The 23384-nt window shown below is 39.2% G+C and overlaps 1 protein-coding gene across 1 annotated transcript; it reads right to left on the bottom strand.

Moving 5' to 3' along the window:
• Nucleotides 1-4332: 4332 nt before the first annotated feature.
• Nucleotides 4333-22842, bottom strand: Lrrc66 (leucine rich repeat containing 66). The gene is made up of 5 exons (XM_090343613.1): nt 22657-22842; nt 19399-19890; nt 13763-13932; nt 8045-8234; nt 4333-6369 (listed from the first exon to the last, which is right to left on the bottom strand). The coding sequence occupies exons 2-5, from the start codon at nt 19883-19885 to the stop codon at nt 4481-4483; spliced, it is 2736 nt and encodes a 911-aa protein (XP_090199739.1). The 5' UTR covers nt 19886-19890; nt 22657-22842; the 3' UTR covers nt 4333-4480.
• Between the last annotated feature and the right edge of the window lie 542 nt (nt 22843-23384).

Genomic DNA, 23384 nt, shown 5'->3' with positions numbered 1-23384 from the left:
ACTGTTGTAAGCAAAGGGTTAAAACTAACTGCAAGACGGGATGCTACCCACTTTCACCGTGTGGGAACAGGACCCCAGGTGTGGCATCTGCTGCCACAAGTGGCTTGTCCTGTGAAGGAGTCTGCAAGGTGCTCCGATATCCCTGGCATCATCTTGCTGTGATGTGCTTGGCTGACACTCATGATTCCACCCTGGTTTCTGGTCCTTAGCCCAGGTACAGTCACCTCTTTTGTAGACAAGCATGGTCTGCTCTTTGTTCTGTAGGGAGATAGGCGTCCCATACGGCCATGCTTGAAAAGACATTTCAGAAGAGATGTGATCAATGCCTCTCCATGTTCTTTCTTCATTGTCTCCTCACTCTTTTTTCACTCGTAACAGTCAATGGAGTAGACAGGGTCACCTGGTTTCCCAGGCGAGTTTCCCAGGTGCCGCTGTCCCCAACATCAGCAGAAACACTAGGAGCCAACCAAAGGCTACTGAGGAGCCCGAAGCTAAGTCCCAGGCATGGAGACCGCCATTTTCCTTGGTTTATGTGAATTTTGCTCTCTAAGACTGTAGCCCCTAGCCAGGCCTAGTGCTATCTGGGATGGTTTCTTACTGTTCTGGTGACAAGGTTGCTTACTGTCCTGGTGGTCTCAACTTTAGTTGTCCCACAAGCTTTTTTGGTTCTAGGTATCATTTAGAGACCAGGAGTCTTTTTAGTCACACAAATGTCTTATTACAGTAGAAAATGCTAAACTGTTTATTCTCCACTAAATGAGAGCAGGGTTCCTTGAAGTAGGCCAATTTATATTCTTGGGGTAACATTCGAGTCTTCCTTTGAACATTTATTGCCAAAAAAAAAATAATGCTTTAGAAATTCTGGAAAAAGACAGAAACTAGTTTAGGTAAGATGATATTCATCCAGCTGTAATAATTTGAGCATCCAAAAATAAAACAAAAAACTTAACGTTGATTGTGAAAAGCCAGAGTCAGGAATGATATCCAATGAAAATAATGGGAATTTTCTTTCCAAATAATAAGTGTTATATGTGGGCTGTATTTATTCAAATGAACAAAGATGTTATTCATGTTTAATCCTATGAATAGCTTCAAAATTATACACATACACACACACCACCACCACCACCACCACCACAGAGGCAGATGAAAAACATATGAGCCAAAGACTAAAAAGATTGCATGTTCAGGTTTATGATGTTTTTGTCTATTATAGTGACTGAGATTTATTCATTATATGCTTAATTATTAAGAGTTTGAAAATACTCGAAATGAAGTAACACTTTGATTTTTCCATAATCTCTAGATTTTTTAGAAAGTAAATGAAATATTAGGATGGAAATCTGAAAAATAAAATTAAACTAGATATACTTGGTACAAAGTCTAGATTCAGATAGTAATCTTTTCCTCAAGCTCTCAGGAGGATGTGATCCCACCTGACTCCTTACAAATTAGCAGGCTTCTGAGACCCCCCAAGTTCAAAGCCTGCTGTGTAGTTAGAGATAGGCAAAAACAGGTTATTGAAATAAAAATACACATTTTAAAGGTCATTTATGTAATAGCAGACCCTAATCACAGGTGCAAGTAAAACAGAGGGAAAGCTAAAAAGAGACTTACTAGAACTCAGGTAGCTTAACATTTGGGGCAATTTGGGAAGGACTCAAAGGGAGATATTTTGAAAAGCTGGAATCAAATCTTACTCATATCAAGCAACCATAGTCAGCCTAACAGCATAAGTTTGTTTTGTTTTGCCAGTCCTGGGGCTTGAACTCAGGGCTCGAGCACTGTGCCTGGGTTTTCTCAAGGCTAGACCTCTACCACTTGAGCCACAGCCTCACTTCTGGCTTTTTTCTATGTATGTGGTACTGAGGAATCGAATCCTGGTCTTTGTGAATACTAGGCAAGCACTCTTACCACTAGGCCAAACTCCCCCCCGCCATCCCATAACGTGTGTTTTAACAGGATAAAATGTATTTTAAAGAAAAAGTAATAGGATCGCTTAGCTGTGGTGACAGCTATTTATGCCACATTATTGGAACTTTGTTTTGTTTGAAAGCCTGAACAAGAACAAACAAAATGGTCAAAGCTATATATACTTATTTTTCTGTGCAGCTGGAGAAAGCCATTTTCCCCTTAAGAACTGTCCTCTCTGATATGAACATCTTCATAGACTCCATGTTGGAGCTGAATTCCACCCAGATGTCAGAAGTCAGCTAACAGGAGACTAGTCAGCTTGTCAAGACATAGGAGGCCTCATCTCCTCCACTACACAGGCATAGCCCAGTGGAGGTCTAAAGAAATAAGTGAGCAGTTGTACTAGGGTAGGATAAAGGAGGAGAGGTTTGCAGAGGAGAGGAGCTGTGCACAGATGTGAAACACAGAAAGTAGACAATAGTATGGGGCGAGGCCCAGTGTTAATGGTGAGCAGCTTGGCATGGCTGGTTCGAATCTTGTAGATGAGAGTGGGGCAGAATATAATGAAATGGGAGCAGGGCTCAGTTAATTTGCCCATTCACTATTTATTCAACAAATGTTAAGAACCTACTAAATGTCAGGTCTTGTGGGGAGAGATACATTGATTCATGGAGCTTTCAGGATAAAAGGGACAAACACTAAGTTAATAACTACACAAATGCTAATTGAACTTAAGATGAACTCTCCTATGTGAAGAGCAAAGCTGTGCAATGAGAGTTTGTAATAGGAACATTTAACTTAGTCTAGGATCCAAAATTTCCCTGAGGAAGTAACAATCAAGTGGAGACCTCGTAGAAGCTAGTCAGTTAATTAAGGGTTTGTCTGGCAAGAACATTATACAGATGTTGAAACAGGCAAAGGCTGGGATACAGAGTAGTGAGGGATGAATTTATCTTATATGGGGTAAAGAAAATTATTAAAGATCATAATAATCTAAGTGCTAGACCATCAGTGTGCCTTATTTGAAGACTGAGAACCAAGTTAAGAGTTACTGAAGAGCTAGATTCCCTGGAACTAATGATGATGCCATTAGGTAGACTGGCAGACTCTTCAAATCCCATCACCTTACTTTCTACTCAAACCCTGGTCTGACACAGGTGCCAAGCTCCTGTCCACACCTTTGTGCCTGTTTCTCTGAATAGACATCCAGGACCTCTCCTACTGTGCTGTGAGAGGAGGTAGAAAATGAAAGAGAAGGAATCAGAACTAAGTCGGAAATTGTAACCGGCTTTCATGGGTAAATGTCTTGATAGTGTTGACCAAGAAAGGAAACAGGAGAAGATCATGATTTTGGGGCGAAAATAAAAAAGGATGAATAACCCATGTGTATCTGTAGAGCTGAGAATTTGAACCTGGAGCTTGGGAAGGAAGTTGGATAATCTTTATGGAGCTGGATGTAAAAGCAACAGGGTCTATATTTGTTAGAACATTTGTCAGCAGTATTATTTCCTCACCTTTCCCAGTGTTGACAAAGGGGTTGTACAGAAATTCTTGAGGAAACTGTCTTTAAGCGGATAAGCACAGGAGGAGAGTTGGGAAAGGAAAAGGAAAAAATTTCAGACTAGCTGGAGGGCAAACAGAACAGTTCATAACTTGGAACTGATGCCAAAAGGAGATTGTTTTAGGATAATGGCATAGAATCCTTTACTTTTATAGAACGCATCATTTCTCGAAGACTGATTTTTATTTGTTTTTTATTTTTTTGCCAGTCATGGGGCTTGAATTCAGAGCCTGAGTTCTGTTCTTAGGCTCTTCTCAAGGCTTGTGCTCTACCACTTGAGCCACAGCACCACTTCCAGTCTTCTATGTATGTAGTACCGAGGAATCGAACCCGGGTCTTCATGCATGCTAGGCAAGCACTCCACCACTAGGCCAAACTCCTGGCCCCTTGAAGACTGGTTTTTAATCTACATTTTGTTCTCTAAAATTGACTCTCTTCTAACATAAATTATTAAAAAAATACTTAGAATTGATCTTAATTTTGTAGTTTCATACTTCATCTCCAAAAAAGTTGAACTGATCTTTGTACAGCATTCATTTCTGTTCAGCATTCCCACATAAGGGCTCCAACTATTACGAAAAGTTACTTGTCTTTGGTTCTCAAGTTGAATGTCCCTTTCTTTGTCACAGTGGAGCTGCTCTCGACACACTCACCTCCCATCAGATCTTTGGGTCTGTGTTTTAGCATGAAAGTTAGAATCCTTTTCTTTCTACTTAAAATAGATTCTCTCCCTGAATATTCAATCTGCCCTATCTGGATGGAATTGTTCTGTGGTCCTAATGGGTTTATTTGGAAGCTCTTATAACAGTGCTTAGTTCTTAGAACTATCTTCTTTACAGAGGGATGGCTCATCACTTACAGCAGTGTTCAGCTGGTTGGGACCCAGGTCATCCCCTTGGGAGTCTGGCTGTGGAGGTCCTAAAGTCTTCCCCTGCTCTGGCCTTGAAGAAGTATCTTTCTGAGACGTGTCTGTTCCTTGAATGAAACATTGGCATTCACAATATCTTAAGTCCTTTCTGTAGGCAGCTTCTCAGGATCTTCAGCAGAACGTGGTGGTGTTGGTGGTAAATCGTCCCCATTGGAAAACTGCAGGTCTCTAAGTGAGCAATGCCATTCCACTGGTCCCGGTTGAAGAACCCTGTCATACTCAGAATCCAACACACCTGGACTCTCATTGCTTAGGTCACTAAGTGAACAATGCCATTCCCCTGGTCCCGGCTGAAGAACCCTGTCATACTCAGAAGCCAACACACCTGTCTGCTTACTTAGAGGTGGACTGTCCAGTGATCTGGACCAGATCAATGCATCCTCAGACACGCTGGTGTTAGAGGCACTTTGCAGATGTATCTCACACCAATCAGTGTCTGCACTAGAAATCGGAGGTTTTCCAAAGTGGTCTTCCTCACCTTCATATTTCTCCAGAATCTTTTGGAAGGTGATATCGTCTTCAAGATGTTCTACTAATGTCACATTGTGCTCGTGCTCCTCTGAGTCCTCGATCTGCAGGGGCTGGCTAGCCGCCCTGTTATCCTCACCATGTATGTCTTTTTCAGTCACACTCCTTGTATCCTCTGAGGACCCTGAGCTGAAGGTAAACAGAGACCCTTCATCTGAATCATAGTCGGATTCCAAGCTGTACTGAGGGCCCAAAGGGACATTGTTTTGCACTGGCCCCTCAGGAGCAGGAATGTCCTGCAGGCCACTGTGCCATCTTGGCAGAAGGGTGGGCAGGTCTCCAGTTCCTGGATCACTGTGTGTGTGTGCACTGCAGAAGGCTGGGGGCTCTTTCTCAGCGTTGGCTCCAAGGGACCTTGGCTGCTGTGTATAAGGCAAGCTGACGAAATCGCTCACCAGTATTTCCTTAGAACATTCCACATGTGGACCAGTGGTCTCCATTGGCAGCTGTTCAAGACACTCTCCTTTACTCTCTCCAGCTCCTTGTGTGCTTGAGTTTGTTGGTATTTTGGAAGGAGAACCTGCCACTTTGCTTAGGTGTGACAGGTCTAATTTTTTCAAATTGTGAGGGATGGTGCCAGAGATAGTTTCAAACGTGCCAGCCATGGAAGACATACTCACTGAATGCTCAGGGAGAGAATATTCCTGGGCCACAGTGTCATAATCTGATTCACTGAGTCTATAATTTCTATAAATGTGGTCCTGGACTGAGGAAATGTGCTGGTGATGGTCAATCTTTGGATGCCTGCAGAGGGTAGAAAGATCTGCCTGGCCATTTGGAAGCATGTTGACATTTCTACTCCTTGCCTTGGTATTGTTCCCACATTGTTCTGTGCTCTGCCATCTTCCAGCCTCCTTTTTGCCATTTCCCAGCATCCCATCAGGAATGATAGTGGTGTGTAGGGTTGGCAGTGTCACCCAGGAAGGGTTCTGATTCATATAGAGGGTCTGTTGGTCAGAATGGGGGTTCAGACCTCTCCTTGGGTGCTGTGTGTTGCTTGAAGCTTCAATTTCATCACAGAATCCCTCATTTGAATAGGTGTTGTTGGAACTAGTGCTTTTGGTGTGTCTTTGTTGCCATAGTCTGTCAATATAGGGCCTGGTGAAAACCCCCAAACAGAAAGCTACGATAAATGTGATGAACACTGACAGACAGACAGCCAGGGTGAGGTCTGGGGCGTTGTCACCATTCTCTTTGCCAGTGACTCTCACATTTCGGGTGTCTCTGTTACCTCTTGGCCATAGTGTCTGCATCTCCCTGAGATGGGAATCCATGGGTGTTTCCTTCCTCAGAGGGGAAAAGCGCGGATACATTCTTTCCCCAGGCCTTTCTGCTTTGCTCCTTATCAGGCTTTGCATAGGACTCTGATTTGGGTGAGAAAGGTGTATCTCCCTGGACGTTCTGCTTTTGGGAGTTTCTGAATATGAGTCCTCATTGCCTGCAAGTAACATCAAAAAAACCACACACTGAGAACAACACTGACCTAAGATTCCAGAGTTTCAAAGCTTCTTCAAGTTGTCCTCAGTCCTAATCTAGAGATATTTTCAGCTGTGGATAACCTGGTGTCAAGTAGCTTTGTTTGTTAAAGCTTTATTAATTCAAGCTTTGTTCATCTTTTCACACCCTCTTTCTTTCTTTCTTTTTTTCTTTTTCTTTTTTTTTTTTTTGCCAGTCCTGGGCTTGAGCTCAGGGCCTGAGCACTGTCCTTGGACTTTCTCAAGGCTAGAGCTCTACCACTTGAGCCTCAGCACCACTTCCGGCTTTTTTCTATGTATGTGGTATCGAGGAATCGAACCCGGGTTTTCATGCATGCTAGGCAAGCACTTTAACCACTAGGCCAAACTCCCGGCCCGTCACACCCTCTTTCTTGTCTAACACCAACAGTATGGCTCTGGGCACAGGTACACATGACTGTCAGCCATAGATTTGCTGCTCACAAACCCAGTAGTTGTGTTTCTTAGGCTTCCTGCCTGACAGCTGGGCATGGGAGGAGAAAAGCTAGACTGGGCAGGCAGCCATATTGCTTCTCCTTCTTCATAATCTGACCACTTTTTTTTTTTGCCAGTCCTGGGCTTGAGCTCAGGGCCTGAGCACTGTCCTTGAGCTTTCTCAAAGCTAGAGCTCTACCACTTGAGCCACATCACCATTTCTGGCTTTTTTCTATGTATGTGGTACTGAGGAATTGAACCCGAGTCCTCGTGCATGCTAGGCAAGCACTCTGCCATGAGGCTAAACTCCCGGCCCAACCTGACCACTTTGTATTTGCCAAAACATTGTATCAGTACCCCTCAAAGAAACAACAACAAAACAAAATAAAACCAAAACCCTCTTCTGCCTTTCCTAGGTCTGTACTATTGTTTCCTCACTGTCTAGTCACTGGTGATGAGCAAAGTATTCATTTTTCTCTTCTGTCTTCCACACTTGAATGCCAATGTGGCTCATATAAGAGAGGGAAACAAGCATGCTGACCACCTTCAGACCGTCTCTGCTCTTCATGGATTTCTTCTACGCTGGCTGACAGGGCTATGATTCTATTTTGATGATGGCTCTGAACAGAATTTAGTGAGGGCAAGACTCTATTTATCTGACTTTTGTTTTTCCAAGTTCATTAACATTGGGAAACAAAACCTTCCCAGATTGTTCAACCCCAGTAATAACTTAGAAGAGGGGAAAGAAGCAAGTTAAAGGAAAACACGCTGAAATGTGTGTTTCTTTAGTGAATGTAGAATGAAGGTTAGCATGAATTTAAAACATGTTTCAAATCTTAGAAGCTTGGCTTGGAATGAAATTCTGATAATTTGGGCAAAATTCTCTCTCCTTCCTTCCCTTCCCCTCCCTCCTTCCCTCCTTCCCCCCTCCCTTCCTTTCTTTCCTAAACACAATTGAGGTGATTTGTTGTAGGTTTCTTTGACCACAAGGAGAAAATCCCCCATGAACTGATGACACTGTGAGTGACAGCACTGGAGATTACTCTGTGACACAGATCAAGGCAGACTGCTGCTAGGCTCAGTACTCTTGCTTTCAAAGGGACTGTCACATTTCGAGACTCAATTTTTTGTTTTTTGTATGTATCACTGGAACCATTCCAGAGAAGAGAGGTACTATGGGCATACCTACAGACTTGTTGCAAATTACATCCCATATTTTCCTCCAGGATTCAGAAATGATACTTTGGAAGGCTGTCAAGCTGTCGTCACACTGCCATTTGTTATCAGACAAGTCAACCTCCAGACGGGGAAACTCCAGAGCAATGAACATCACTGGGAGGATGGTGGTCAGAGCATTGCTGCTGAGATCTACCACCTGCAGAGAAGAAAGAGAGCCTGTGAATACGAACATTTTAGGGGTAAGTTACAGAAAACACATTATTAGTATGCAGAAGTAAAACAAAGTTAGAAATGATTTGAATAGTGGTTATAAATCTCTATTCTGCTTGTAAAAACAACCCTGTGAGGTTACCCACCATTGTTGCATAAGCATCAAATGCATGTAAAATCTCCTATCAAGATTTTTTTTCCTTACAAGCTGTAATTTATACTGTTAAATAAAATGTAGACTCAGTATTATCAAGGTTTAGGATTGTTATGGCTTAAATATAAAACATCCCCTAGAGGCTCCAGTGTTAAAAGGCAGATCCTTAGCTAAGGTGAGATCTAGTAGGAAGAGCTGGTTCCCTTGTATGGAATCCTTGGGGGGACCTTGCATCTTGCGCCTGACCCCTTCCTGTCTGACTCTCCCTCTCCCTCTTCTTCTTGTCTGCAGTGAGGTGATGAAATTCTTCATAATATGATTCTGCAGCCATGATCTGCTGAGCTCATGGGACCAAGTAACCACAGGCTGACCTCTGAAACACAACCCGCCCCCCCTTTGGTTGTTTATGTCAAGTATTTGGTAGTAGCCATGATAAAATTGTATAGTAAAATGAAACAGAAAGCAAAACTGGAGTGGGAAATGAAAACTAACAACAGGAAGAATAATTCCTGAGAAAAGATTAAAACAGAATTGTCAAATGTGACAGAAGAAATACCCATCTACCAGCATTTGAAGGGGAGTACATATTGCCAAAGGCTGGGAGAATATATAATAGTGCTTTACAATTCACTGCATCAAAGAGGAATGAAAAAGGATTAAGGAATGCTAGTTTGAAATGTTAGTGAAACATTTCATTCCCTTTAAGCATGGTGATGAATTCACACTTTGAAAAAAATCTATCTGGCCTCAGAAAATACTCCAGATGGGCAGATTCATGAATAGTTTAGTATTAAATGTATACCTCAGAGGAAAAACAGTGCCCATTGTGATACATGAGTACAAAAAATGTTTATCATGTTTCAAAGCTAGTTTTTGAGTTATTGTCATGTAGAAGGCATTTAGAAAAGCCATATAATGAATGATTGCTGTCCTTAATGTGCTATGTTATCTCATCTCTTTTGCTGTTCCTTTGTTATCTCATATTGACACAATATCTCACTTTGTTATCTGATATATTGGATACATTTGTATTTGGTTACTTGAAATTGCACGGGGAAGGGGGGGAAAACCAAGAGGGGGGTGGGGAGGAGGGTAATGGGACCAAGACATGTGGAAGGGTATCAATGTATGTGAATTAATGCACCTTCTATCTGGCAAATATCATGTTACCCTTTCATTAAATACAATAAAAAATAAATTAATTAATTAAAAAAAAGAAAAGGAGATCGGTAGTTCCAGGAAACTGGGAATTACTGCTACATTTAAAACATTCTCAGATGTTGAACTATGCAACTGTAGAGAGAGTAGATCTGGAGGGAAAAAACTGGGAGAAAAGAAGGGCAGACATGACACTATTCAAAAAATGATTTATGTAACTCTAACCCCTCTCTACATCACCTTTACAATTAAAAAAGTAACATTCTCAGAGTAGATTCTTAGTTTGCATGCATCTTCTATTACCTATGAGCTGCAGAATACTCACAAGGAACAATAAATATGCACAGAAAGTACAACAGACATTGGGCAAATTATATATATATATTAGTATATGTAATATATATAATATATATAATGTAAATATAATATAGATACATATATAGAATCAGTGTACAATGCAGTGGACAAGATTCCCCAGCACTTTGACAGTAGATTCCTGGTGAAGGGAAATAGGCCTTCTCATCTGCTCTATTAACTTCTATAACAGCAGACAGGTCCCCAATGGCCTACCTGCTGTATCCAGACTCTTGCGCATTATTCCCCTCACTTAAGTGTGGGCAGGACCTGTAACTTATTTCTGGACAATAGAACACATTGCAGCAAAGGTACATCACTCCCTTGATTACTTTATAGAAATTAGCCATTTTGTCAGTAGGCTTCCTGGTCCTCTACTTCTGAAGTAAGCCAACTGCCAGGTCCTAAACAGTCCTACTGGAAGGTGGCAAGGAAGAAACTGAGGGAAGGCTGAGGCCAACAATTGGTGAGGAGCTAAGAGCTTAATAAGGAACTAAGTTGCCAGCAGCAGGTGAGCTTGGGAGGGAACCTTCTTCCAGATGGATTTCAGGTACAACCGTAGCCTTGGCCAACACCGATGCAGCCTCTGGAGAGGCCATGCAATGAAGGCCCCAGGAACTGACAGTCAATAGGCAGACAGGATTTTAAGCTGTGTAAATTTACGATGCAGCAATAATTAATGAATTAACTATTCATTAGCTTCATTTATGCCTTTGTTTATTCAGTTAAGTAAATTTAAATGTCTTAGTTAAACACTGCAAAACAAAACAGACACAATACTTACGTACAGAGAACATGACTATTGTCTAGGGCTGGGTTAGGGAGCATAGGTATTGCCAAGCAGCCACAACCAAGGCTATGATTTGTTCTTGTGTAAGGGTTATGAGGTTAAGTGTGCTGAAAGGAGGCCCAGGAGACTCTCCTTGAGAAAGTGGCATCCATTAAGTTTTGGAAGGATTAATGCCAAGTTAGCTCTTACAATGAAAGGATCAGCAGCTAGAGCTGGCCTGAAGTGAAAACAGGACAGAGTGAGCCAGGTTAGGTGCCTTAGAATGAGGCTGGAGAGGCAGGCAGGGGTCAGACCTTCACTGAAATCTTATAGGGTTTGACTCAAGCAGTGGCATGATAATCTGAGTTGTATATTAAAAGAGAAGACATTGTGGCCACTTTAAAAATTATTTTTTTTTGTTTGTGGCTTCCTTCCATTTTATTTCTCCTTTTTAAAAACTGTACCTTCATGTAGTTGGAAAAAGGAGTTGCCATTTAAGAAAGCAGTTTATGAGTATAGTATATCTTGATCTATGTCACGCATTTCAACATTTTTACCCATTCTTCCCCTACTCACTCCTTCCCTTATTCTTCTTAATCTTGTATTTGTGACTGCATTGCCCCTTTCTTCTCTCGTCTATCCCTTTCCCCTGGACCCCACCCACCTCTTTCTAGTATCTGCTTCCTGGTAATTTATTTTGCTGAGCTTTGATTCTGTCAGTGATCTGTGGCTCGCATCTGTAATCCTAGCTACTCAGGAGGCTGAGATCTGAGGATCAGAATTAGAAGCCAGCGTGGGTAAGAAAGTTGGTGAAACTTTTGTCTCCAATAAATTGGTTCAAGTAATAAAGTGTTAGCCTTGAGCAAAAGGAAGATCAGGGAAAGACCCTGAGTTCAAGCTCCATGACTGGCACACTGTGCATGCACACACATATACCACACACACATACATACACACACAATAATGAAAGCAGTATAATGTTTTCTGTACCCTAAGTACAGTGTTTTAACGAATTTTTGTGCATCGAGACATGTAATCCTCATGAAAAAAGTCTATAAGACAGGAATTAAGTTGTTTCTGTTTTGTAGATATGAAAACAGGCACAGAAATCTGATAAGCTGATGGAGATACTGCTGCTGGCAAGCAGCACTGTGTAGGTGGCATCTTAGCAGCAGGCTTCCCTAATACTGCTTCTGTGGAGCAGGCTCCTGAGCTCTATTGGTTAGAAGGGCGAGCCAGAGCTCTGTCTCACAGGGACACTTCAACAGCAGCTGGCTGTATGCATGCTGCCTAACAAGACAGCTGTTAGCCACATGTGGCTATCAGGCCATTCAACGTGGGTGTTTCACACTGGGATGTAAATACATGAAAAGGTTTGAAGATTTGTGAAAAGGGGACATTAAAAAAATCTCACTCTTGGGCCAGGAGTTTAGCCTGGTGGTAGAGTGCTTGCCCAGCATGTACCAGGACCCAGGTTCGATTCCTTGGTACCACATACATAGAAAAATGCCAGAAATGGTGCTGTGGCTCAAGTGGTAGAGAGAAAGCCTAAGGACTGTGCCCAGGCCCTGACTTCAAGGCCCAGTACTAGCAAAAAAAATCTCACTACAATTGATGTAGTTTCATGTATAAAAAGTAGCATATTGGAAACAGCCTGGATGCCCTACAATATAAAAGTAGATCCAAAATGTGTGGTACCCACACACAAAATGCAATTTCACTCAGCATTTGTAGGGCAATGGATGCACATAGAACAAATCATGTTATGTGAGAGAGACAAATAGCACATGTTTTCTCCCAAATGCAGAATCTAGATCTAAAATATAACAGAGTATGATAAACTTCACAGGATTCTAGGCATTCACACACAATGAGATCAAAGGAGGATATTCTTAGGGAAGGAACACAAAGGCGCGATGCCTCTGATCATATAAAGTAAGATTTATCAAAATGAACTCCAGGAAATAGAAACAAGAGGGATTTTCTTTGCTGTTTTTCTGTGCTTTTTGTGGTGTTTGCTCATTTACCTGTCTTTGGGAGAGTTGAGGGAAAGGGTCACATTGTCCAAAACAGAAATGTACTCATAGCTTGATTTATAAAAACCCTTCTGTAAGTCACTTTTATAATAAAAATAAATCACCTTTACAATAGAAATAAATAAATAGCTAACATATTGGGCTAAATAATATATTTACTAAGGTGTAATTTACTTGCTTTTTTTGTTTTTACATTTCATTACTAAACCACTTAAAACTGCATATGTGATACGTTATATTGCTAGAGAAAAATAAAGATCCATATAGGGAACAGGGGTGGATGATGAAGGTTATAAGAGAAGGTTCTACAAGATCATTTCTGGGGGGCTCTCTGGCTGGTCTACATGATTAGTGAGGGCATTTCATACTACCCTCTCAAGGATGGCATGGTGAAAAGGGCTTGAATCAGGACTTTGGGTTCCTTACAATCAGCTGCTAGGACTTCCGGGAGATTAATGACAATGTGTAGAGCTCCAGAATGTGGCCCAGATCCCCCAAATCTCTCTTGAGGATCAGGAGAGTTATGGCATTGGTAAGTACCAGCCAGATGTACACAGTTACTACTTCATGGTTATTTTCTCATGTCTAATTTTGTCAAGGGAGTCGTAAGGTTAGGGTCTAGCTACATGGTCTTGAGCTGTTGAAATCTCTGTGTAGGCCAGAGATTCATAACCACCTTCACAAATGTCATAGTTTACCTAAGTCCCCAGGAACTAGTGACTGATCTTGTAGCTTATAGAGATAGATTCAAAAATCACATATTTAATTTCTTGCCACCTGTAAGTGGACATTTGGAGTGTGATTCCATTTGATTTAGAGGAATAACGTGCCAACTCTTGCTGCTGAGTATGATGTTTAAGTTCATGTTGATTCCTGAAGCTTTTGACTTTTGAGGCAAAAAATCAACTTCAACTCTTTTAAAGGATCTTGAAATAGACTTACAATAGCTAGCACAACTGGCCAAGAACTTATTCAACAGAAATAGTCTTAGGAAATTATCCATATAGCTGCATATTTAAGACAGTATAGAAATATTTCAGAACCTGTAATTTTTTGAGGTCCTTGAAGGCTTCTGGGTGGATTTTGAATATCTTGTTGCTCTTTAAATAGATGTGCTCCAGTTGCAGGCAGTTATGAAAATCAGAAAACCCAATTTTCAATATTCCATTGAAAGATAGATCTAAACTCCTCAAGGATTTCAGTTTCCATAGACCTGTTAAAATTAAGAAGTAAATGAAAACCCAAACCAGTAGTATTTATTGCAGTATTGTTCATGATGGTAGAAAACTGTAGACAATTTTAATGATCCACTACTGAAAAACCATAAATGTGATACAGTGATACTATAAAACAGAAAGTAGTCTTTAAAGATAATAGAGTGGGGTCAACATGTGAACTGATTCAACAGAAAAAAAGTTAAGGTGCAGAACAGTACATAGCTCAAATGTTTGGAGGCAAAGGAACCATACACAAAACCTAAGTATGTATTTTGAGTGAGTCGGTATTAGCAGTCATTGCACTGAGAACTAGGGTTGTTGGGAGAGGGGAAGAGGGTACAAGAGGAACTGCTTTTTATGTTATACACTTTTGTATTCTTTCTTCCAATGGGTGCATGCTACTTTAAAAATAAAAGAATCAGTTTTAAAAATCCAAACATCTCTAGGCAGGACTGAGGCTTGAACTCAGTGCCTTACATTTACTAGGCAAGCATTGGAGTCATACCCTCCCACTCCTTTTTCTTTTTCTTTTTTTTTCAGATAGTATCTTATGTTTGTTTGCCTTAGGGTTGGTCTTGAACTGTGATCCTCTTACCTCCACTGGATTACAGACAAGGCATCACCCTATCTACCTCCGTGATTAAAGGAGAATATGTATTTATTGATTAGGGTAAATGATTGATATGAGAACAGGGAAAAAGTTGTTTTGGTGCTATAGTCCATGGATCATTTTTTCTACTTTTAAAGTTTTTGTAGAAACATCCTTTTGGCTACTTATTGTTGGACTTATGGCTATTTTCTCAATATTCTTGAATTATTTGCAGTTAGTGCATTAGAACTAGATTTTGTTTTTTTAGCACAAAAATCAAATTGCATTTTCATCTCTGCCTTTGTGTTTAACTTAGTTCCAAGGAGTACCCAGAAGGCCTACTTGGCACTGAGAATGAAGGTTGAGAATAAGGTGCCAGTCACAGCAGACTCCCAATTTTGCCTTCCCAGATGGGTCTCCCAAAGAAGTGACTTCAGTTTTACATTTTTGTCTGTCCTGTTCATGCATGTGGGCTGTGTCTTTAACTCACTACTGCATGACAGATCAAGTTGGTTCAATTCCATAACGATTTATTCCTTTCCTACTGTCTGCACCATACCGGTTGCAATACTGATTATGTAGAGTCCCAACTGCAAAACTGATTATGTAGAGATGATAACTGAAATGACTGCAACACATAAGTTGTTACATGTTCATTTAAACAGATTAAGCAAGAGACCTTTGGGCAATAAATCAATCAAAAATATTATGAGCAAGGTACTTGGCGTTAAGGACAAGCTGAGTACAAAATCTTCACCTTAAACCTTAGCCTGTTGGAAAAAGAAAAAGTGACTATTTACACAAAATAGTTCATCCAACTATAAAATTCCCTATTAATTGCCTGACTGCCTATTCATCAAATGATCAAGTCCCTCCAGGGCAGAATTCCCATTTTTGAACTTTTGAAATGCCTTTTATTCAATATATACTCAATAGGCCAGAGGCAATAATATTTGGCCTACATAATGATTTAACAATCGCTGAGGCAAGTTAAAGATTCAATACAAAATTTTGCATTTCTGGCTTCTCTCGAAAAATTGGAAGTTCTAACTGGCCTAAGACAGAATTTAACTAGAGCTGAATGAGGACTGCCTGCTTTAAATAGGTGTGTAAATGTATAGAAGACTGTGATTTCTTTGTATTCATATTTGTATAAAAAGCAAGAAAACAGCAGATAGGCCAAGAATAAAATATGTCTAAAAAACAGTGGAAGAAAACCAAATTCTTATGTTAGCGTAAGCGAGTTATACTCATGCAGCCTCCAGGATATAGAACAAAAGCCATGTAAGGAGTGATTGTTGTCTGAAATGTACTATCTCTCATCTCTTTTGCTGTCCTTGGTTATCTCATATTCTTACAGTATTTTACCTTGTTATCTGATATATTGTATAGATGCGTATTTGGTTATTTGAAATTGGATAGGGAAGGGGGGAAAACAAGAGGGCAGGGGTGGGAGGAGGGAAATGGGCCAAAACATGAGAAAGGGTATCAATGTTTGTGAAGTAATGCACCTTTTATCTGGTGAATATAATGTAACCCTTCTATTAATTACAATAAAAATATATGAAAACAAAAAGAAATACTTGTTCCGTTGTTCCTCAACAGCCATTCCAAAAGCTGAGTCTCTGTGTGTTATCCACTGACCTGACTTTTCCCAGTGCAGCTGACTCTGCCCCAGCACCACAGTCAGGATGCACCCCTGGCAGCGCAGGATTAAGGCTAGTTGTTAACCATCTGAATATAACCTCTGGGTAAAATGTTCTTTGGCATAGAGGAGAATATCCCTGCATGTTTTAATATATCAATATATAAGTCTATGAGAAAAGATGCAACAGAAGACATCAGTCTGAAAAATTCTATAGATTTCCTAACAGTTTCATGATGCTTTTCTGGCCTACTTGGCAATGTGAATTCCTATTTCTTTTTTTTAATATTTTTATTGTAATTAATAAAAGGGTTACATGATATTTGCCAGATAGAAGGTGCGTTAATTCACATACATTGATACCCTTTCACATGTCTTGGTACCCATTACCCTCCCCCCACCCCCCCACCCGTCTTGGCTATTTCTTAAAATATCTCATTGCTTCATTGAATTAAGTACCCTTGTTGGTCAGTAGGGAAAACTCATATCTAACTCTGAAGACAAGTGAAAGGAAGAAACTATGTTAAATCCCTATTTCATAGTATAGGCTTTGTGCTCAAAACATTGCATAATCATTACCATCTTTATCTTCACAAAATCCTGAGGATTATCACAATTTACTAAGGAACACACTAAAACCAAAGAGAATACAACAAAAAAAGAAAATTTAGGTCAATTTCACTGATAAATGCCAAAATTCTCAATAAAATATTTACAAACCAAGTTCAATTAACACATTAAAAATATTCCATACCATGAACAAATTGTTTCACTCCTGACATGCAAGGTGGCTCACCAAAATACAAATGAATAAATATAATACAGCACATCAACAAAATTGAGGACAAAATTATATGATCATTTCAATAGATTCAGAAGAAGCTTTGAGAAAATCACAAATCCTTTCACAACAAAAGCTCTAAAGAAAGTGGGAATTGCAGGACTATATCTGAACATAAAAGCTTACATATGTTAAATTTGTGCCAACACTGAACTGGTGGAAAGAGGAAACTATTTTCTCTGATGTCAGGATGAGATAAGAGTTTTCACTCCCTCTTATTTTAACTTCCCTTGAATTCTTAGCCATTATAAGGCAAGAGAAAGAAACAAAAGGAATGTAAATAGGAAAGAAAGGAGCAAAATTATTCCCATTTTCAGATGCGATACCATACTAAAAAGACCCTAACGAGTCTACCAAAAACCTCTGAGATCTCAGAAGCACTTTTAGCAAGGTAGCTGTATACAATAATCAGTAGAGTTCTATATACTAAGAGTGATTAAGCTGAGAAAGAAATCAGGAAAACAATTCCACCCACAATAGCCTGAAGGAAAATTAAATACCAAAGAATAAACTCAACCAAGGAGGTGAAAGACCTCTATAATGAAACTGTAACACCTTAAAGAAAAACATTAAAAGGAAACACTGGAAATGGAAATAATTTTTATGTTCATAGATCTGCAGAATTAATATTGTGAAAATGGCTATACTACCAAACACAATCTACGGATTCAATGCAATTATGTTGTCACGGATAATAAAAGGTTCTATTTTTGAATTTAGAAGTGGCATTAATACTATCATATTACGAATATGTACAGGTATATATGAATATGTACAGGTATAATGATGTTCATCAAGGAAAAAAGAAATATCCTCACCTTTTAATTAAACCAATTAAGACAACTATTTAAATACTATTTGTAACATTTTTTAGTTATCTACCTTTCATCTAGCTTTCTATCTATCCATCTATTTGAATACCTACCAACCTACCTATCTGCCTAACATGATATAAAAATAAAAATTATGGAATACAATAGACAGTAATATCCAATTTTGGAAGAAACAGTATATAGCTATAAAAATAAATGAGTTGAGTGCTGGTAGCTTGTGCTATATGTCTAACTACACAGGAGATTGAGATCTGAGAATTGTGGTTCAAAGCCAGTCTGGGGCAGGAAAGTCTGTGAGACTCTTATCTCTAATTTACCACCAGAAAATTGGAAGTGGTGTTGTGGCTCAAAGTGGTAGGTTTCTAGCCCTGAGCAAAAAAAAAACTCAGGGACAGAGCCCAGTCCCTGAGTTCAAGACCCATGACTTACAAAAAACACCAAAAAATCCCAAAACCTTGAAGAAGATATACTATCTGAATGACTTCAATTTTTCCTCATTTTCTTTCAATTCCTAAATAACAAATTACTTTTGAAATATGAACAATAAAATAAGAATTATAAAATAAGATCCAGACTAGCTTATACTCTATGTGACAATACTTATGGTTTTTATGGAAAAGTCAGAGAGAGAGAGATGTTTCACCCTCCACACAGCTCTCTGACACAGTGACTCAAGGACTTATCCATCTACTAGGCTCTTATAGCCAAAGTGATGCTTAATGCATGGATAGAAGGTAGGAAGAGACAAACATAAAGACATGAATGGTCAAGACTGAAAAATGAGGGAAAATGGTGATTTGTGATGGACAGAGAAGATACAATCTTTGTTTTTTCAAAAAAGTGAAATTGTCTTATATAAAGCAGGTGCTCAGCAAAAAGTGAAGGCTAAAAACAAGTGTCTAATACTCTAGAATGTAAAAAGAGCAAAGGAAGTCTTGCTTCATAAACCTGATACATTTTCTAAGCACAATCTGGCATATTGGTGAAGGAACTCTAACGATGCACATTGTTGAGCTCAAGTAAGTATTTATTACAATAGGAAGCTATATAGAGTATTCTGTTAGAAGATAGGATAAGGAATTCTGGTTTTGACTTGATAATAGAAAAGTTTATATACTAACTCATAATACTAACATCTGTAGTCTACATTTGGAATACAAAAAAATAAGAAGAGAAAGTATATTCCAAGAAGAAAAAAATCATAAATATGCCAACATAGAATTGAATTGTTGCATATTGAAAATATCCAAGTGAATTTTCAGTGCTTTTCTATATTGATATACATTTTTTAGTACCTAGATACTTCCTAGTATATCTTGATAAATTTATTTAACATTGATGTGAGTCATACTAAATGGAGATTAGATTGTATGTAGTATAAATTCCACATATCATAGCTTCCACAGAGAAACACCTTTCATTGTATTCTCTCTGCTCTTATCTCCTGACGTTCAGCTGCTCCCTTAAAACTGAAAATAAGATTTCTCATTGACATTAAACAGTAGTTTCCCATAAACTGTTTCTCTGACTCATTCAGCTTTTAAAACCACTCACCCCTGGGTATGTCTCTGAGTTTATTTCTTTGAAGAATGAGCACCTTCAGAAGGGGAAGCCCATGTTGGAAGCTGCTTCTATGTAGTCTCAGCTGTGAGGAGCGAGGGCTGGGCAAATCCAATAAGACAGAGTGGATTACACTGTCACTGAGGTTTAATATTTCCAAAGCACGTAAGTGTTCAAGAGGGCATGAAGTTATTTTCCATATGATATCATTACTGGGGTCCAAATGCTTTATTTCCCGTTCTTGTCTTGTGGGAGAGTAGAAGAGAACTCTAAGGAAATGGAAGCTCACACCCACCACGGCTACTATCTGAGACCCATCAGGAGGTGGAAAAGGCTCTCCAGTAAAAGAACAATTTGTCAGAAGATACTCATTCGGTTGGTCCTCAGAATTGAAGAAAATGCTGTGTTCTCTTGATGGCTCTGCCATTATTCCAGTAAAGACAAGACCTGTAACTATGGTAACAATGCTCAGGTTCTTCATCGTGCCTGAAAAAATAGTAAGATGACTTACTCAAAATAACTTGTGCAAACATTGACAGCAAATGAACACGACCTTTAACTTCTAAGAATAAAGAAAATTATCTTGACTATCATTTTAAGTGAATGAGTTCTTAGAAGTTGGGGTATTTTAATATAGCTAGCCAACTGAAAGCCAAAGTATAAAAATTACACTCCTGTGACATTTTAAAGAAAAGGATGCCCTTGACTTTTCAGAAAACATACATTTCTTAAGTCCTTACCTGTACATCTGCTTTTCCAGTATCATTCCCTCAGCAGTCTGCTTTGGAGTGAGTTAAATCTATTCAGACTAGACTTTTCTTTGCTGGTCATTAGCACAGGGTAAAGTCTATTGTGCTTATCTAGAACACTGTAATCAGTCATGTGGTTTATTATAGGAGTGACATCCAGTTACTTGAAACTGGGAACCTCCTGTATGAGTAGAAAGTTCAACTCACAAAAGAGACAACTTGAATTTTCTAAAAATGAGTCAATGAACTAGACAAAGGTCATCTTTGTGGCTTTCAAACAATCTTGAGATCAGAAATGGGTCAAGAAAAAGATGTTTTGTCTCAGAACCATAAAGATGCAATGAGATAAACATATATATATATATATATTTTTTTTTTTTTTTTTTTTGCCAGTCCTGGGCTTGAGCTCAGGGCCTGAGCACTGGCCTGAGACTTTCTCAAGGCTAGAGCTCTACCACTTAATCCTCAGTACCACTTCTGGCTTTTTTCTATGTATGTGGAATCAAACCCAGGTCTTTGTGCATGCGAGGCAAGCACTCTTATCACTAGGCCAAACTCCTGATCCTAAAAACGTATTTTTTTTCACCAAAAATTATGGGGAAGCAATGAGAGTCTTACAAGTATACACAAATTATAAAGGTTAAAAGCACACACAAAATAGCTTGAAGTGATTTGTTCTAAGTTCTATTTTAAAAACCAGTGTGTATACAATCAGTAGCATGATTTCATATTCTAGATACGTCTACAGCAAATGGCTCCTTCCTTTTTGTTCTAATGACACACATACTAGTCTTCATGACTACAGTCTAAAATATGAGGCTGGCTTAAGTGCCTCTTCTTGAGCCAGTTAATCTACGCCAGGTGATTCTGAAGTTTTTGTTTTCTACTTTCCTTACATAATTCCTTCATTCAATATCTTCAAAGAGCTTCCTTAATTATCTAGAGTCCAAATCCTTTGGGTTGACATTTGAAGCTTCCCATTATCTGTCTAGTCTTATAAAGTAAGTTTGGTAAATTTATGTAGAGCAATTGCCAAGATGTGAGTAGGGCAAAAACAGTGTATGTTTCAGTCAATACACATTGCTCATTCTCAGTGCCAAGTTCAATGCCTTTTCTCTACTCAGTCTAAACCCTATGCGTACTTTCAGACTATCTAAAATCCAATGGCCCATCACCTCCTTTCCTGCTCTGGTATTCTATCTTGTCTATGCTTCCAGCCATCTTTCGGTTAAACTTACAGAATGAATGGATATCAATAACACTGTTTGAAATTGTGTCAATACTATACCTCATTGATAGTGTTTTGCCTTGTACCTGTTTTGAAAAGATAGTAGAACCTCTCTTTCTCACACACATTACATATATGCATATATATATATATATATTGTTAATTGTGGGGTTTGAACTCAGGGACTTGGTGCTGTTTCCTAAGCCTTTTTTGTGCTCAAGGTTAGCATTCTACCATATTGAATTACAACTCTACTGCTGTTTTTTGAGTGGTGAATTGGTGATAAGAATCTCATGGGAACTTTTTTGCCCAGGGTTGGCTTTGAACTGCGATCCTCAAATCTCAGCCTCCTGAGTAGCTAGGATTACAGGCATGAGCCACTGGCACCTAGCACATTTTGTATTTTAGAGAGGTAATACTCTCATTGGGCTACCTGTATGCATGCATGCAGAGTGAATTAAATTCACAGCACACCTCTTACATTTTTGTTTCACAGGTCAGTTCTCGCATCATTTGAAGGACACCTAAATTCAGGTACACATGGTCATAAACTTCAAGGTGCCTCACAGCAGGGAGGAGTGATTTCTGCTGTGTCCTGTGTGTAAGACTAGAAATGGAATTAACTTGCCCAGCTGGAAGGTACTTGTTTAGACACTCAGAGCTGTAATCATTATCTATAAAGCTGCACACCAACCTTGACTGTAATATTAGCAACACTTCCAAAAAATACAGCCATTATTTTGCAATATTTAGGAAAAACTATAGTTAAAAAACACCTTTTCTTAAAGGGAGATATGTTAAAGATTTTTGTTACCCTGTTTCCTTTTAAGGTGAAGAGATTGACAAATGAAAGTTGGAGCTCAACACAAGTAGATAAGACTAAATCTAAAGTGAAAACATTGGTGGGTATGTATATATCAGAGAGTAACACAGAAGAAGGCAGTTTTTTTTTTTTTTGCCAGTCCTGGGCTTGGGCTCAGGGTTTGAGCACTGTCCTTGGACTTTCTCAAGGCTAGAGCTCTACCACTTGAGCCTCAGCACCACTTCCGGCTTTTTGCTATGTATGTGGTACCGCGGAATCGAACCCGGGTCTTCATGCATGCTAGGCAAGCACTCTACCACTAGACCAAACTCCTGGCCCCACAGATTTTTTTTAAATGCAGGAAATAAGAATTCATTCTTTCATTAAGACAAATTGGAAAAAGACAGGAAAAAATAAGATGATGATGATAAGCTGTGAAAAGACACAATGCTACCACTGCATCTGAAGCATACCTTAGATCCTTCAGGGTTGGCAAGTTGGTTGGTCTGTGGCTGAGTCAAGCCAGACTGGCCAGACCAGGCCTGGGCTCTGGAGCTCCGCCCATCCCATCAGCTTGCTCTGTGGTGCCTTCACCCTTTCATCACCAAGCTCTTGCCACAGTTACAGTGCACAATCCCCTGGGACATGGAAACATACAGAGAACTCTCCACCTAGGATTGAACAACTCTTTTGTAAACTTTGATTGTAGAGATACATAAATAAAGATGGTCGTATTCACAAGCCACATTTAAATTCACTGTGTGTGTATGTGTGTGTGTGTGTGATCACAAAGAAACCCTGTAACCATTAAAAAACAAAGGGCAAATAGAACTTTTTTTTTTTTTTACAGAACTTTTATTGTAAAAAGAGGTCATTAATAGTTATTAAAATGCATCAATTAACACTCAAGTTAGCAATCAGTAACACATTTATAGTTTTTTTTAATATGGCATAATTTGTAACCTTTGCCTTTTCAACATTTTTAAAAAAAGATTACTAGAATGATTAGCATGTCAGTGTTCTCTTCAAGTGTAGCACCGAAACAGTTTTACTCCCTTATAAGCAGTCATTCAGAACTAGGAGTTCACCGTCACATCATTAAAATATACAACATTTAATTTGGTTTTGTTTTCACAATGCAAAAAGAATACATGTAGATTGGTCTTGAAATATTGCGAACTATGGATAGTCTCTTTGTGGT

The sequence above is a fragment of the Megascapheus bottae genome, chromosome 13, assembly GCF_031878675.1.
Source record: "Megascapheus bottae isolate mThoBot1 chromosome 13, mThoBot2.hap1, whole genome shotgun sequence".
Taxonomy (NCBI): Eukaryota; Metazoa; Chordata; class Mammalia; order Rodentia; family Geomyidae; genus Megascapheus; species Megascapheus bottae.
The sequence above is the reverse complement of the archived record's forward strand: the minus strand, read 5'-3'. Positions and strand labels throughout refer to the sequence as shown.